Genomic DNA, 13441 nt, shown 5'->3' with positions numbered 1-13441 from the left:
CAGACAATTTAATTTTATTTTTTCATTTAGTTTAAACATTTCGTGAGTAATTAAATACAACTGTAGAAAACTTTACTGATTTGAGTAAAAAACAAAAGAAATTATTATATAATAAGATACCTATGATTTCGACATAAGACTAAAGTTATATTTTTAATCATAATTACATACTTCGTTTTCTAATTGTTTTCTAGATTACAAACTACAATAACGCTTCATAATTCGAGTATACACATTAAGAAGATATGATTTGATAAGATACCTATGATTTTGTATTTGACATATAAATGGGCATGTGATGTTTTTTACTAAACTGTAAAAAAACATAATAAGTACAATATGTATGAAAATTAAATTGAGGTGTTCCAAATTTTTTTTTTACAAACAACAAAAAGCTTTTAAATTCTTTTTACGATGTATGCAAATTGGAGTATATATTGACGTTGTTATATGAAACAAAATAATGTTAAAATCCTTTATGACAATTTATCAGTGTGAATAAAAATGCAGATATTGCGCAATATTTATAATGAAAGGGACTTCCTCGTATATTGGCAAAATGCCAATTTAAAAAAAGCCATTCGTTCAACAAAGAAGATATACATTATATTCCAACAGGCGAAATAACTCTCAAGATTATGAATATGTTTAAAATATAATTTCTTTTAAGGATGATCATAAATACACATATTTAAAATAAACAAATGTAAATAAAGCTTTTAATCGCTGATGCATTCGAATTTAGGAGTAATCAAAATACTTTTTGCCATTATTTACTTTATAATATATTTACAAATATACTCTAAGTTAATACATTTTATGACAATTTCTCAAACTCCGAAATTGTGTGAACAAGTTCCTTTAATGACAAGAACACTGCTTAGTTAGGAGCGCCTAAAACCAGTTTAAATCCATGATACTTTGTATTTAACATTCCAATGCGGTGCCCCCTGTGTTATTCATGTTAATGCTTTTACTTTTTTGTTTGTTGTGTCAAGTGCGTTTTTTGTTTGGCGATTTTCAATATGTTTATTTTTGATTGACCTTTAACACATCATCACCGACACGTATCGCATAGACGGACTCTAAACGATACGAAACTATGTAGAAAATAACTATTGTTAAGATTTCTATGCGTTTTTTTCGAGACCATGTAAAGATGTTCATAAGAAACGATTTCTGCAAACATTCATTTTTTTCTTGATTTTTTTTTAAACACCGCCTGTAGCGCCGTTAAATGTCGAATCGCCGTTATATGTCGCAAGCTACGAGATTTGTCGCAACGTTGACGATAAATGTCGCAAGGACCGATATATGTCGCAAATCCTACTGACGATATATGTCGCAACTTTAACGATAAATGTCGCAAAAATTTCAACTGCCGATATATGTCGCAACATTAACGACAAATGTCGCATACCTTTGTAAGTCATGGTATAAATGAAATGGTGAAGTAAAAATGACTAAAACTTTAAGGTTAGATCTAGATTACCCGACGGGGTTCTTTGGGTCGATTTTAACCAGAATGCTCAGTTTTTAGCGAGCATTGTCCGAAATGGTCAGTTGTGGTCAGTATTGTCCACAAATGTCAGCTGCGGTGAAGATCGACCGAAGCGGTCATATTAATTCATTTTCGACCAAAAACGTTAAGTTTTATTCAAAATGACAAAAATCCTTGTTTTGAATTGATCGGAAATCGGAAAAACGAGATTCACGTAAGTTTTGCTTTGGGTTTGAGGCCGTTTCGACAAGTTTGGTTATATAAGGTCAGTCTTACAGGAACCGTCTGGGTAAAACAAAATGTGAATCCCTCGGTTTATCTGCTGGAGATTGACAACTTTGCCATCTTTGAATAAGCGATAAAAGGCGAATATTCTTTGGTAGAATCGTCAATCGCAACGGTACCTGCTCAGCTCTTTGACTCATTGTGGGGCCGGCAAAGGACAATGCCTTTCTATGAAAACTGCCAGGAAATACGGGTTCTCTTCTGAAACGGTTGGTCGTGCGGATGCAGCTGCGCAATGCATTAGATACTAAACCCATAATCAAATTTTAAGTATATCGTGCATAGAACTGCTGCAAACATGCTTTGCCTCTGACACTTAGTATATCTTCGTTTTAACAAATGATATAACCTTCTCACACTTCTCTAACACACCCCCTTACTTTTACGGTAATTATGAGTTATAACTTTGCTGCATGTTGATTCACACAAAAGCTCTATTCCCTTATAATGCAGTCGATTATTTTCAATCGAATAAAACCCCTTGTATCTTTGAAAGCTTCGCAGTGTATATCGTTTTAAGGGTGTCCTTTCAGCAACCATTACATGATACGTCCCGTCCGATAACACTTCGAACATTATCCTAAACTCTGTATCAGACATTAGCCCAAACGTCCTCCAGCCCTTTGTTAGCGCCATCACAATCGGCAACAGCAAACATATCAACCTGTAATACATAATCAAATAACAACAATAAACTAAAACTCTGTTAACAGTTATATTATCTTATTGCTTTTACTAATATGTTTCATCAACGTTAAACTGTTGTAATATTTTAAGAATACCTTTTTTTTAATGAAAAATCGCAAATTACGGGAATTTCAATCTTTATTATAAGACCTTAATCGAAAAGCAATAGAGCTTACTGTTGACCAAGGTTGACATAAAAGTACACTGTATGGCATTATTTAAATTAAAACGTTATGGTTACGACGTCATTTCCCTTGACCTGAACCGGCCGATTATATGAGACCTTAATTGTGCGTTTCCTGATTCCATAGCAAACGAAACATATTTTCCCCATGCGGTCGCACATTAACTAAGCATTTGGTAATACGATGGATAGACACAGTGTCAAGTAAATTTGTCAAGTACTTTGATAATGATTGAAACAATCTAGATGCTTTGGGGCTGACCCTCTTACCCCGTTATCTCAACATTTTACAGTACATGTTGTATTGTTTAAATTAATTTATCGCAAGTCACGCGCACTGAGTTAAAGGAAGAATTTCAACGGCACATGCGCTTCTTTAAATTAGCCAATGTAAAAGACTCGACAGTATTCAGTTCGGTGGCAGCATTATACTGTTCCGAAAAACTCATTTAGAGTAATCGCCCTTTAACGCTCGCGATACGTTATTTGGCGACGTCGACGGCTTTTGATCAGACGTCATGGATGTCGCAAAATTGCCGCTAGAAAATTGAATAATTACAAAATATGCAATCAGTAATTAAAATATATTTCGCCACAGAAAAGTGATATTTCACCGTGGAAAAGGCAGGCGATGCAAAGACGATCCTTTTCTGAATTTAAGATTTCTCATTTTCGCACATAAACTTTATTAGAGTATGTTGAATCCAAATAGGAAATATATAATGAAATCGGTCATGGTCTCGATGTTTTAAGGAAAATACTAGTTGCGACAATCATTCGTATTTTTCTGTTACACATACTTTTCATGTTAAATGCATTTTATAATTATAGTTGAACCATTTAGTAAAAAGACGGTATTTATGTACCAATTTGAATATTTCGTTTAAAGACTATTGGCAAAGTCTTAATGATACAAGAAAATGAACAACCAATAATATTGCACCCGTGTTCTACGTTTTGAAGGAATTTAATGTTCGCCTCCGACAACAACAAGTAATTGTAAGCGTCATTTTTTTCGTAATCGCCTTTCAAAATTAAAATATCTTCTTTAACATTAAAAAAAGTCAAATTTCAGCAACAAAGTTCATGCAAATCACGTTTACTTTATGTATATGACTTTGCAAAGCTTTTTATGAAATCAGAGTATATAAAGGTATACTATAGTTACCATGGTATTATCACACGAGCAATCGTGGTATATTTATGCCCAACTAAAATCAAACATAAAAAATAATTACATAAAAATCAGCATCGCTGTCTTCATGGTTCTTTCTCTAGTAAGTGTGCCAAAATGAAATCCCAGATAACTCTACTGTTGGATAAGATACTTCATCCAATTAAATTTAATAATCGCGAATCGTGTTTGCATCTTGTAGAAACATGTCTAAACTAAATGTCAACCGGATGGACGATCTCATTTTCACGCTGGGTATGCGGATACTTTGATAACAGGTGGCAATTCGATTCCAGATAACAACAAAAGCCACGCGCGAGAGGTAAGTTCATCAGTTGTTTTGAAGTTATATTATAAAGATTAGTTTTTTAGACAAGGCGCATGGTCGAGTTTATAAATGGTGTATCCTTTTCTATTGCGAAGAACAAAATCACGGAAGAATGGTAGATTTGTCCCCCCAAAAATCGAAAATTCGGTCGGAAAACAGCATAAACTGGATGAACAGTAAACATTTCAACAAAATAAAACTACTTAGAAATATTGCAAGAAATTGTTTGATATACCAGTATGTAGAGTAATCACTGTGCTTCAAATACTTAAGTTTTGATAGTATTCAATGAAATATAAACGAAGATAGAGCATGTTTTAATAGGTAGTATTCATGAAGTTGCGGATACTTTGATTCCCGATATAAGGCACTTCGGATAACAGAGACTTTCAACAAATTGGGCACTCAGATAACCGAGTTTTAACTTCTACCTTAAATGCATTTATGTATATTATGGCTATTCTTACCAAACATTTTAAAGTACGAATCAATTTGCATTGTCATGCCCGACACATTGAGAATTTATGCATAACGTAATTACAAACACAAGTAAAATATAACCAATGGCGTTGTTCGTTTTCAAAAATCTTATTACTATTATTTATATAATTAATATTATAAGTTCAAATTTTAAATAAGATGCAAATGCTTATTTCTGAAGTAATATATTTCAAGTGACGACCGAAAATAAGTGTCTAAATAATAAACTTGTTTGTAAGTGGTACATTGAGATTAAGAGAATTGAAGATACATCGGATCGTGTGGATCAACACGACTGTGTTCAATTGAACTTATAGCAGGACTCTAGATGAGGGTAGCAAGGGGTCTTACAGCGATCAATACTCCTCATAAAATCCTTTGTCATTGGTGCCCATTAGAATCGCATCATGAAGACGATACTAATGCGTAGCCACAAAATTTAAAATAGATTGGAAAACACCCTTTATATTGAGCTCTACTTATAGGAAGCACACCCCTTTACACTTCACTTTCCATTTTATTATCATATTACAAAGGGATAAGAACATGTTTCGGTAATTCGTTGTTAATTTAAGTCAGTACATACATTTTTATGTATTGCCTGCTTACTATAGCAGTATTCCACAGCGATTTCTGCATTTCTGATTCACTAAATAGAGTGTGTTATATCAGGTAAAAAGTGTCGAGTTATCTGGATCGAAGTGCCATTGTCTTTGAGGTGATCGGTAAAAGAAGTGTCCATGAAAATTTGGCATCCGACTCTTAAAACATTTGAATTTCCTCAAATACGTTATTTAACTAAAATTTAACATGATGTAACATTAACGGACATATTGATCTTTTATTTCGATTAGTTGGCATGTTCTTGATTTATTTCCAAGTATTTTTTATTTTGTTGAAATACGTACTGATCATCGAATTCATGATGATTATCGATGAAATTTCATTTCTTTTTTTTATAATCAACTGTTTTTTTCACGACTTTCTTGCTCCGCAATACAAAGTACTATACCATTAATCGACCAAACAATGTTACGTGTCTGAAAACAAAATGAACAGAACATAAATGCACAAAAAGCTGAAGATTTCAACTCTCGCGCGTGGCTTTTGTTGTTATCTGGTATCGAAGTGCCATCTGTTATCAAAGTATCCACATACCCGGCGTGATTTTGCTGCCATTTATTTAATTAAATTGAAAATTTGTCTATTAAAATGATTGTTAGCAATAAGACTTTCGTACTGTGGCTGTCATCTGAACATCTGTAAATTTGTGATGTCATTTGTGTGACATCAAAGCAGGTGCGGGTTCAGGGTTTTCGAATACGGGGAGGGGCGTAGGTGTCAAGTTTTACCTGGGGTGGGTACTTTACTGAAAAATTGTTAACCCTAAAACGGTTGATAGTAGTTTATGCTATCCAATTCCATCGCCGAAGGCCTTTTTTTGTTAAGCAACCTTTGGCATTCGATTTTAAGGCCCAAATATGCACATTTTAATTAAAAAAAAATCTAGGCTGATTTTAGGGGGGGGGGGACGCACGCCGCTTCCGCCCTCCTAAATCCGCCCGTGCAAAAATTCGAAAACGTTCAGGGGAGCACATAAACGAAATATTTGTTTGACAACTGTGATGATTTGAATATAATCTGGTGAAATTAACATATTCAAAAAATGACATTTCTATGACGAATTGTCGTTTGTATCTTATTTTTGTCAATGACAACAGTAATGTGTCGTTAAAGAGACTTTTTTCAGCTACTGAACTTATCTTATCGCCGTACAACAATATTGAATTGACACAGACCTTAGTGCAAGCCTTTCTTCAAATTTAGGTTGGAAAATCGTACATCTTGTTCAGTTAACTGGTAATTACGACCGACAAGGAGTCCTTGTCATTTGAGACTGATTACTGACGTTGGGTGTAAAGCCGTTCACACAGTAAAGTGAGCTGTAATCGGCGATAATTTGATTATGGGTTTAGTATCTAATGCATTGCGCAGCTGCATCCGCACGACCAACCGTTTCAGAAGAGAACCCGTATTTCCTGGCAGTTTTCATAGAAAGGCATTGTCCTTTGCCGGCCCCACAATAAGCCAAAGAGCTGAGCAGGTACCGTTGCGATTGACGATTCTACCAAAGAATATTCGCCTTTTATCGCTTATTCAAAGATGGCAAAGTTGTCAGTCTCCAGCAGATAAACCGAAGGATTCACATTTTGTTTTACCCAGACGGTTCCTGTAAGACTGACCTTATATAACCAAACTTGTCGAAACGGCCTCAAACCCAAAGCAAAACTTACGGGCACCTCGTTTTTCCGATTTCCGATCAATTCAAAACAAGGATTTTTGTCATTTTGAATAAAACTTAACGTTTTTGGTCGAAAATGAATAAATATGACCGCTTCGGTCGATCTTCACCGCAGCTGACATTTGTGGACAATACTGACCACAACTGACCATTTCGGACAATACTCACTAAAATCTGAGCATTCTGGTTGAAATCGACCCAAAGAACCCCGTCGGATAATCTAGATCTAACCTTAAAGTTTTAGTCATTTTTACTTCACCATTTCATTTTTAACATGACTTACAAAGGTATGCGACATTTGTCGTTAATGTTGCGACATATATCGGCAGTTGAAATTTTTGCGACAGTTATCGTTTAAGTTGCGACATATATCGTCAGTAGGATTTGCGACATATATCGGTCCTTGCGACATTTATCGTCAACGTTGCGACAAATCTCGTAGCCGGCGACATATAACGGCGATGCGACATTTAACGGCGCTACACCGCCTCTATCCATGAAGTGATTCCACTTTTTTCGACAATATTTCGTATATTTAATATCAATTGAAACTCTAATTTCCCCGTTCTCGGCAAACATGTTTGTTTTGGTGGTGGCTATTTAGTTCGTTTTGCAGAAATATTTGTAGCCGAACTTTGTCAGACATTTTCTCAAAATCTCCGAAATTCTGTAAACAAGTTCCTTTAATGAAAAAACACTGCTTAGTTACAGAGCTGGAGTTCAAATGAATAAATTAATACTCTTGTCGTTTAAAATAAATTACATTCACCGTACCATTTTATTTATCACAGAAAATCTCGATAGCAGTGCTTTAGCTTTGTTTTTAGTTATGATTGTTTGTAGCTAGGATTTTGAAATTATTGGAGATAATTCGTTTAATAAAGCGAAATTTACTATCGTTTCATTTGCTTAAAATAAGTTACATATTTCATGGTTTTCGTGATTTCGTATCAATTGCGTGTATTTTGGAGATGTGCCTTTCTTGACAGATGAGTCTTGTGCTTTATTTTGTAATGCACTTAGATTAATATCATTTTGTTATGCTCCCCCAAAATTTTTGGGAGGAGCATATGGTCGCCGTTTCGTCTGTCCGTGTGTCCGTCCGTCCGTGCACAATTTTTGTCCGGGCTATTTCTCAGCAACTAATGACCGGAATTCAATGAAACTTTATGGGAAGCTTCACTACCAAGAGGAGATGTACATATTATCAGCCGGTTCTGGTCGGGTGAATTTTCACAGAGTTATGGCCCTTTGGAATTTTCTATAAACTGTGCATATTGTACAATTCTTGTCCCCCAACTACTGACTGGAATTCAATGAAGCTTAACGGGAAGCTAAACTACCTTGAGGAGATGCGCATGTTATTTGTGGGTTCTGGATAGATGATTTATTTAGAGAGTTATGGCCCTTTGAAATGTTTAAGTTGCTAAACCATCCATCGTATTATTTTGTCCAAAGTTATGCCCCTTACGGCGTTTCCTTTTATCTGAATATACAGTGCAATATTGAGACAAAAAAAACCTTTGGGGATCATCACCCGTCTCCGGGTTTTAGAATGGCTACGGTGTGCTGATTTGAAATATAAGTAGCCAAAGGGTTTTTATTGTATACCATAAATCTCAAAAGTTGTTAAATTAATTCATGTCTCTAAATGCTGCTGATTGCAAAAAGCAATATAAGAATAATTTTAGAAGTTTTTTTTTTAAGAGTAAATTTGCTTTTATTCCAAAACGATACTAACTATAGAGTAGATTCAGCATGGCGAAACGTAGTATATGTGTCCGGATTCGATTTCTGCACTAAAACAAGCTGCACGTCCTCAATCATGATTAATTACTGTAAACGTATAGAAATTCGTCGGTATGAAATTTCGTGGTTTAATAAAAAACAACTAATTCGTTGACACGTAATTTCGTGGATTTCAAAAAAAAACTAATTCGTTGACACGTAATTTCGTGGATTTCAAATAAAAAACAACTTACCGTCATAATTATTAAAGTTTTAATAAAACAACCAGAGTAATAACGAAGCATAATCTGCTTATCTGTGTTGACAGCAAGACTCGAGGTTAATGTGCACTGAAGCGTGAAAGTGTTTCCGATAATTGTCGATAAGAGCGATAAAGCGGCGCACTTGTGGGTCTTCACTCGCTAATTGCCATCAATGTTGTTTTAACAATATTTGTAAATCACAGCGCAATAGGTCCCCTAGTCGTAACAATTGAGTAATAAGGTCCCCAAAATACAGGTGTGAAAACTGCAATGTCTCTTTTAAGTTTAATTGGCATTAATTGACATATGTGATAAATGTCCCGTAAAAGAGGATAGTCGTTGATGTACAGTTTATATACCGTGCTTGATTATAAAAGCATTATCAACCAAACACTTATCAATAAAACAACATATCGCATTAACTTGCGTTCAAACAATGTCTCTTTCAAAATGGTTGAAAACGGGAACAGTACCGACACGTTTTCCTACTATGGCAGGATTGCCAGACCCTGCAAAGGCTCTGTCTACGACTGAAGCTTTATTTACACAGACCGCTAACGATGCAGTAGAAGAAATGGTCATTGGACGTAAACGGAAGCGTGGGGAGTACGCTTCTTACTGTGACGAAACCAGGGCAAAAATTGCGCGTTACGTTTATTAACCATGATGAATAAAACGTATATTTACAATGATGAATAAAAAATAAAAACTCGCACGACTTTAGTGTTTTATTAATGCACTGGATGGCGAACAAATTGATATTTTATATAAACACACTACTTGTTATTCATACTGATTAATCATTAACATCGTAGTTCTTATCATACTAAGTAATCATAAACATCTTAGTTCAAACATATTTAATTTACAACAAATTCGTGGAAAATAACAACAACATTTACAATTTTGAAATATTTTAATTAGTCGAGATTAAAGTGTAATGTGACCTACTGAAGTGAAGTTACTATTACAAAAAACAAATATCTCGGACAACCGACAACAAAAGAAAATGGCGGAAATGCCATTAAAAAAAGACCGATTTCGGATTAAAATGTATCAAAAATCATTGGTACTTGAATTCGTGGTTCGGCGGAACCACGAAATCCACGAAAATTAGTACCACACGAACTTTAATGATTTTACAGTATAACTTGAATAAATGACAGACAGTGGTTATTGCAACGAATACAAACTTGTTTGAAAGAACGAATCATCAATCGGCAAGTGAAGTTTTATTTTATATTTTCATATATGTTCGTGACCTTTCAACGGTGCACTGTCAAAGAACATAAAAACATTGGTAAAGGTGTTTTAATTTGAATATATAATATAATGAACAATGTTTATGCTATAATTTAATCACATTAATGCAGTTTGAGCTACTTCATAATGTTAATTTGTACAATTAAACTGTGTCGAACATTTAAATAAGGGAAAACAAGAAGCTCAGAGGAGTGGCCAGTTTTAACCACAGGAGCATGACTTAAACAAATTTGGTAGAAGAACAACACACGATGTTAAATGTAAATCAATATTTAATCTTTTGATCTCGTTATTTAAGAAAATGAATCTAGTCATTTTGCTACATAAGTTAAAAATCATGCGACTCCCCGGCCCGTTTTTGACCCCAGGGGAATGCGTGAACGAATTAGGTGAGGGATCACTAGGCGATGTTACTCACCAACTATAAAATCACCGACCTTTGTGGCTTTTAAATATAATTGTTAAGCCTTGATGACCCACATATGCAATTGACCAAACGATTTGAAACAATTAAAAATCACCCAATTATTATTCACAAGAAGTTTCGTCAAATCTGTCGATGATTTAAGGTGGAGAAGTCTTAAGAAGATAACGTTTACGTACTCACCTCACCCACCTTGGGCACGCGCTGACTTGATGGTATCCTAAGAACGCACGCATTTCACTCACTTTAAGCATGCAATGACTTCATGAAATCATAAGAGCTCACGCATTTCAATCACCTTAAGCACGCAATGACTTCATGGTATTTTAAGAGCTACACATGAGCACGATGTGATCACGTGAACTAAATTTTAAACTTACATTTGACGAATAGACTAGCGCCTTGAACTAGAACCAATACCCGATAAGCACTTCTCGACTGACAGCTGGTATTTAACGTTAACGGAACAACATTTAATTTATCATTACAATATTTAGTACAAACATCAGCAGTGTGATTCTAAAACAATAGTTTATAAGTTAATCGTACCGTATTAACAATTGTTTAATTGCAGATCTTAACATTCTAAGGATTTATATTTAACAAATACATCAGGCGTCAATAAATCAAAGTGGTAAACAAGCGTGTTATTTTTGCACCATAGACTAGATATACTTTTCGGGTTTTATCCCCTGAGATGGAATTACTAATATTTTTGAAGGTCATAATCCTTCTCTCGTGTTTACATAAATGCACGGGAAATGTTGGGCATGATATTTGGGAACACCTTTTCACGAACTCATCTTATAATAAGTACATTCGCCCAGTAAAAAACTGGAGAACACCAACTGAAGTTGGCATTGGCGTTTCATTAATTGCCATAATCGAGTTCGACGAAGTTCAACAAACTTTACAACTTACTTCGAAAGTGAGCATTATTTGGAAAGATGAATTCTTGGTTTGGGATCCCGATGTCTTTCAGAATGTTTCTCATATACATGTTCCTCAGGATTTTTTATGGAAGCCGTATATATTTCTTGAAAACTCCGTAACTAAGCAGGCCGAGCTTGGAACACAGTCCCTTGAAGTACTCTTGGACAACACTGGCACAGTCACGTGGTCTCCGACAGAGGTGTTCCAAACGACATGCGCGGCAGATGTGAGGAAGTTCCCGTTTGATACACAAAAATGTTCGATGGTGTTTGCGACTCACGGTTACACAGAAATGGAAATGAAAATGAAGACTTTAAAGGACCATATCGATTTCCATGGAAACGGTGGAACTGCAGGCTGGACAATAACAGAGACATTGGTAGAAACAGAGATTGCGGATGGCGGAAACATTCACACCACATGCTTTATGACACTCCAACGTAATCCACGCTATATTGTCCTTAACATTTTTCTTCCTATAGTGTTTTTGTCATTCATGAACATATGCGTTTTTATTTTGCCAGTACCGTCGGGCGAAAAGAGAGGCTTCGTCATTACGGTCTTTTTAGCTTTGGCCGTGTTTCTGACAATTGTGAGTGGAAACCTGCCCGAAAATTCAGTCAACGTTTCGCTTCTTAATATCTATGTCTTCAAGAGCACCCTGCTAAGTGTCATTATCGGTATTGTCACCATTGTTCAGATCAGGATCTACCATCGGGATTCAAACCTGCCTGTTCCTCCATGGCTGCGTTTTATTGCCAAAAAATGTACGTCAAACCCAAGGTCGAATGATGTAGAGTTTGAAACTAGTGTTGAACAGGGAGAAAGGAGTGGGTCCTCAACAAATGGAAGGCGTGCTTGGTGCGAGAATTTGAAAGAGGGTGACGTCACTTGGCCACGGACGGCTTGTAGACGCATTAGACAACATTTTCTTTGTTGTTTTCTTGCTTATTAACATCATCATGACCGTGACGATATTTGTTATGGCTCTGATGGAAGAGGAAGTCGTTACAGAAGATCATTAATATTAAGATTTACATTTTAATGAATAAAGGCTTTATAACAACGATTATTGTGTATTGTATTTGAAAGTTGATTGTGTACACGTATACATGTATATTATTAGACATTATTTCTTATTTACATTTGCTACATATGTTTTTTGTTCACAGAAAAAAATCATGTATTTTATCGCTGGGTATCAGTTTGGTCATCCAACAGTTTTAGTGAACTTTTTGCGATTTGTGTGCTAACTCTTGTGTCATGTGCTCGTATATGCTAGTGTTTTGTTTACACGAGGACATGCCGATACGCCTTTTCAGTTTATTTACATGTTCAAGGATTCAATGTTGTTAGAAGTAATTGAACGCCGCTACTATAAATAACGGAGGGGTAATTTTTGCTATTTCGTGTTTAACAATTTCCACCAGACGCTCAACATAACACACATGCTAACATATAATCATATATAAATGCAAATTCATTAAATCGTCATCTTTTCTTTAAACATATAAAAAAAAAGAAACATCATAATAATTTTTATGAGCACGAAGAATGGTTCCTATGTTCTTAGATAATAAGGCTAAATTCAGCCGAATGTATGCAATATCATCAACAAGTATACTGGAAAAATGTGTGTGTGTGTCGAATAAATTGCAAGTTTAAATAGTATAACAGTTGAATTTGATTTGTAAATTAAAAATAAAACAAGTTGAACATACTATGATATTTTTTTAAAAGAAAAGAAATTATAAAGCGCCAGATATTGGTCATTTACATAAAAATTGAAGTTTATTGTCAGTGGAATGGTAAATTGTGCAAACTTTCGAATGAAAAACTTAATTTGATTTTCGTGTATATATGTGTTTATATATGTGTTAATAGATTAA

At 35.0% G+C, this 13441-nt stretch overlaps 1 protein-coding gene across 1 annotated transcript; it reads left to right on the top strand.

Moving 5' to 3' along the window:
* Positions 1-11231: 11231 nt before the first annotated feature.
* On the top strand, positions 11232-13137 carry LOC127870505 (acetylcholine receptor subunit alpha-1-B-like). The gene has a single exon (XM_052413098.1). It carries the CDS (start codon positions 11317-11319, stop codon positions 12505-12507), a length of 1191 nt encoding a protein of 396 aa, XP_052269058.1. The 5' UTR covers positions 11232-11316; the 3' UTR covers positions 12508-13137.
* Positions 13138-13441: the final 304 nt, after the last annotated feature.

The sequence above is a fragment of the Dreissena polymorpha genome, chromosome 2 (genome assembly GCF_020536995.1).
Source record: "Dreissena polymorpha isolate Duluth1 chromosome 2, UMN_Dpol_1.0, whole genome shotgun sequence".
In the NCBI taxonomy this organism is placed as follows: Eukaryota; Metazoa; Mollusca; class Bivalvia; order Myida; family Dreissenidae; genus Dreissena; species Dreissena polymorpha.
The sequence above is the reverse complement of the archived record's forward strand: the minus strand, read 5'-3'. Positions and strand labels throughout refer to the sequence as shown.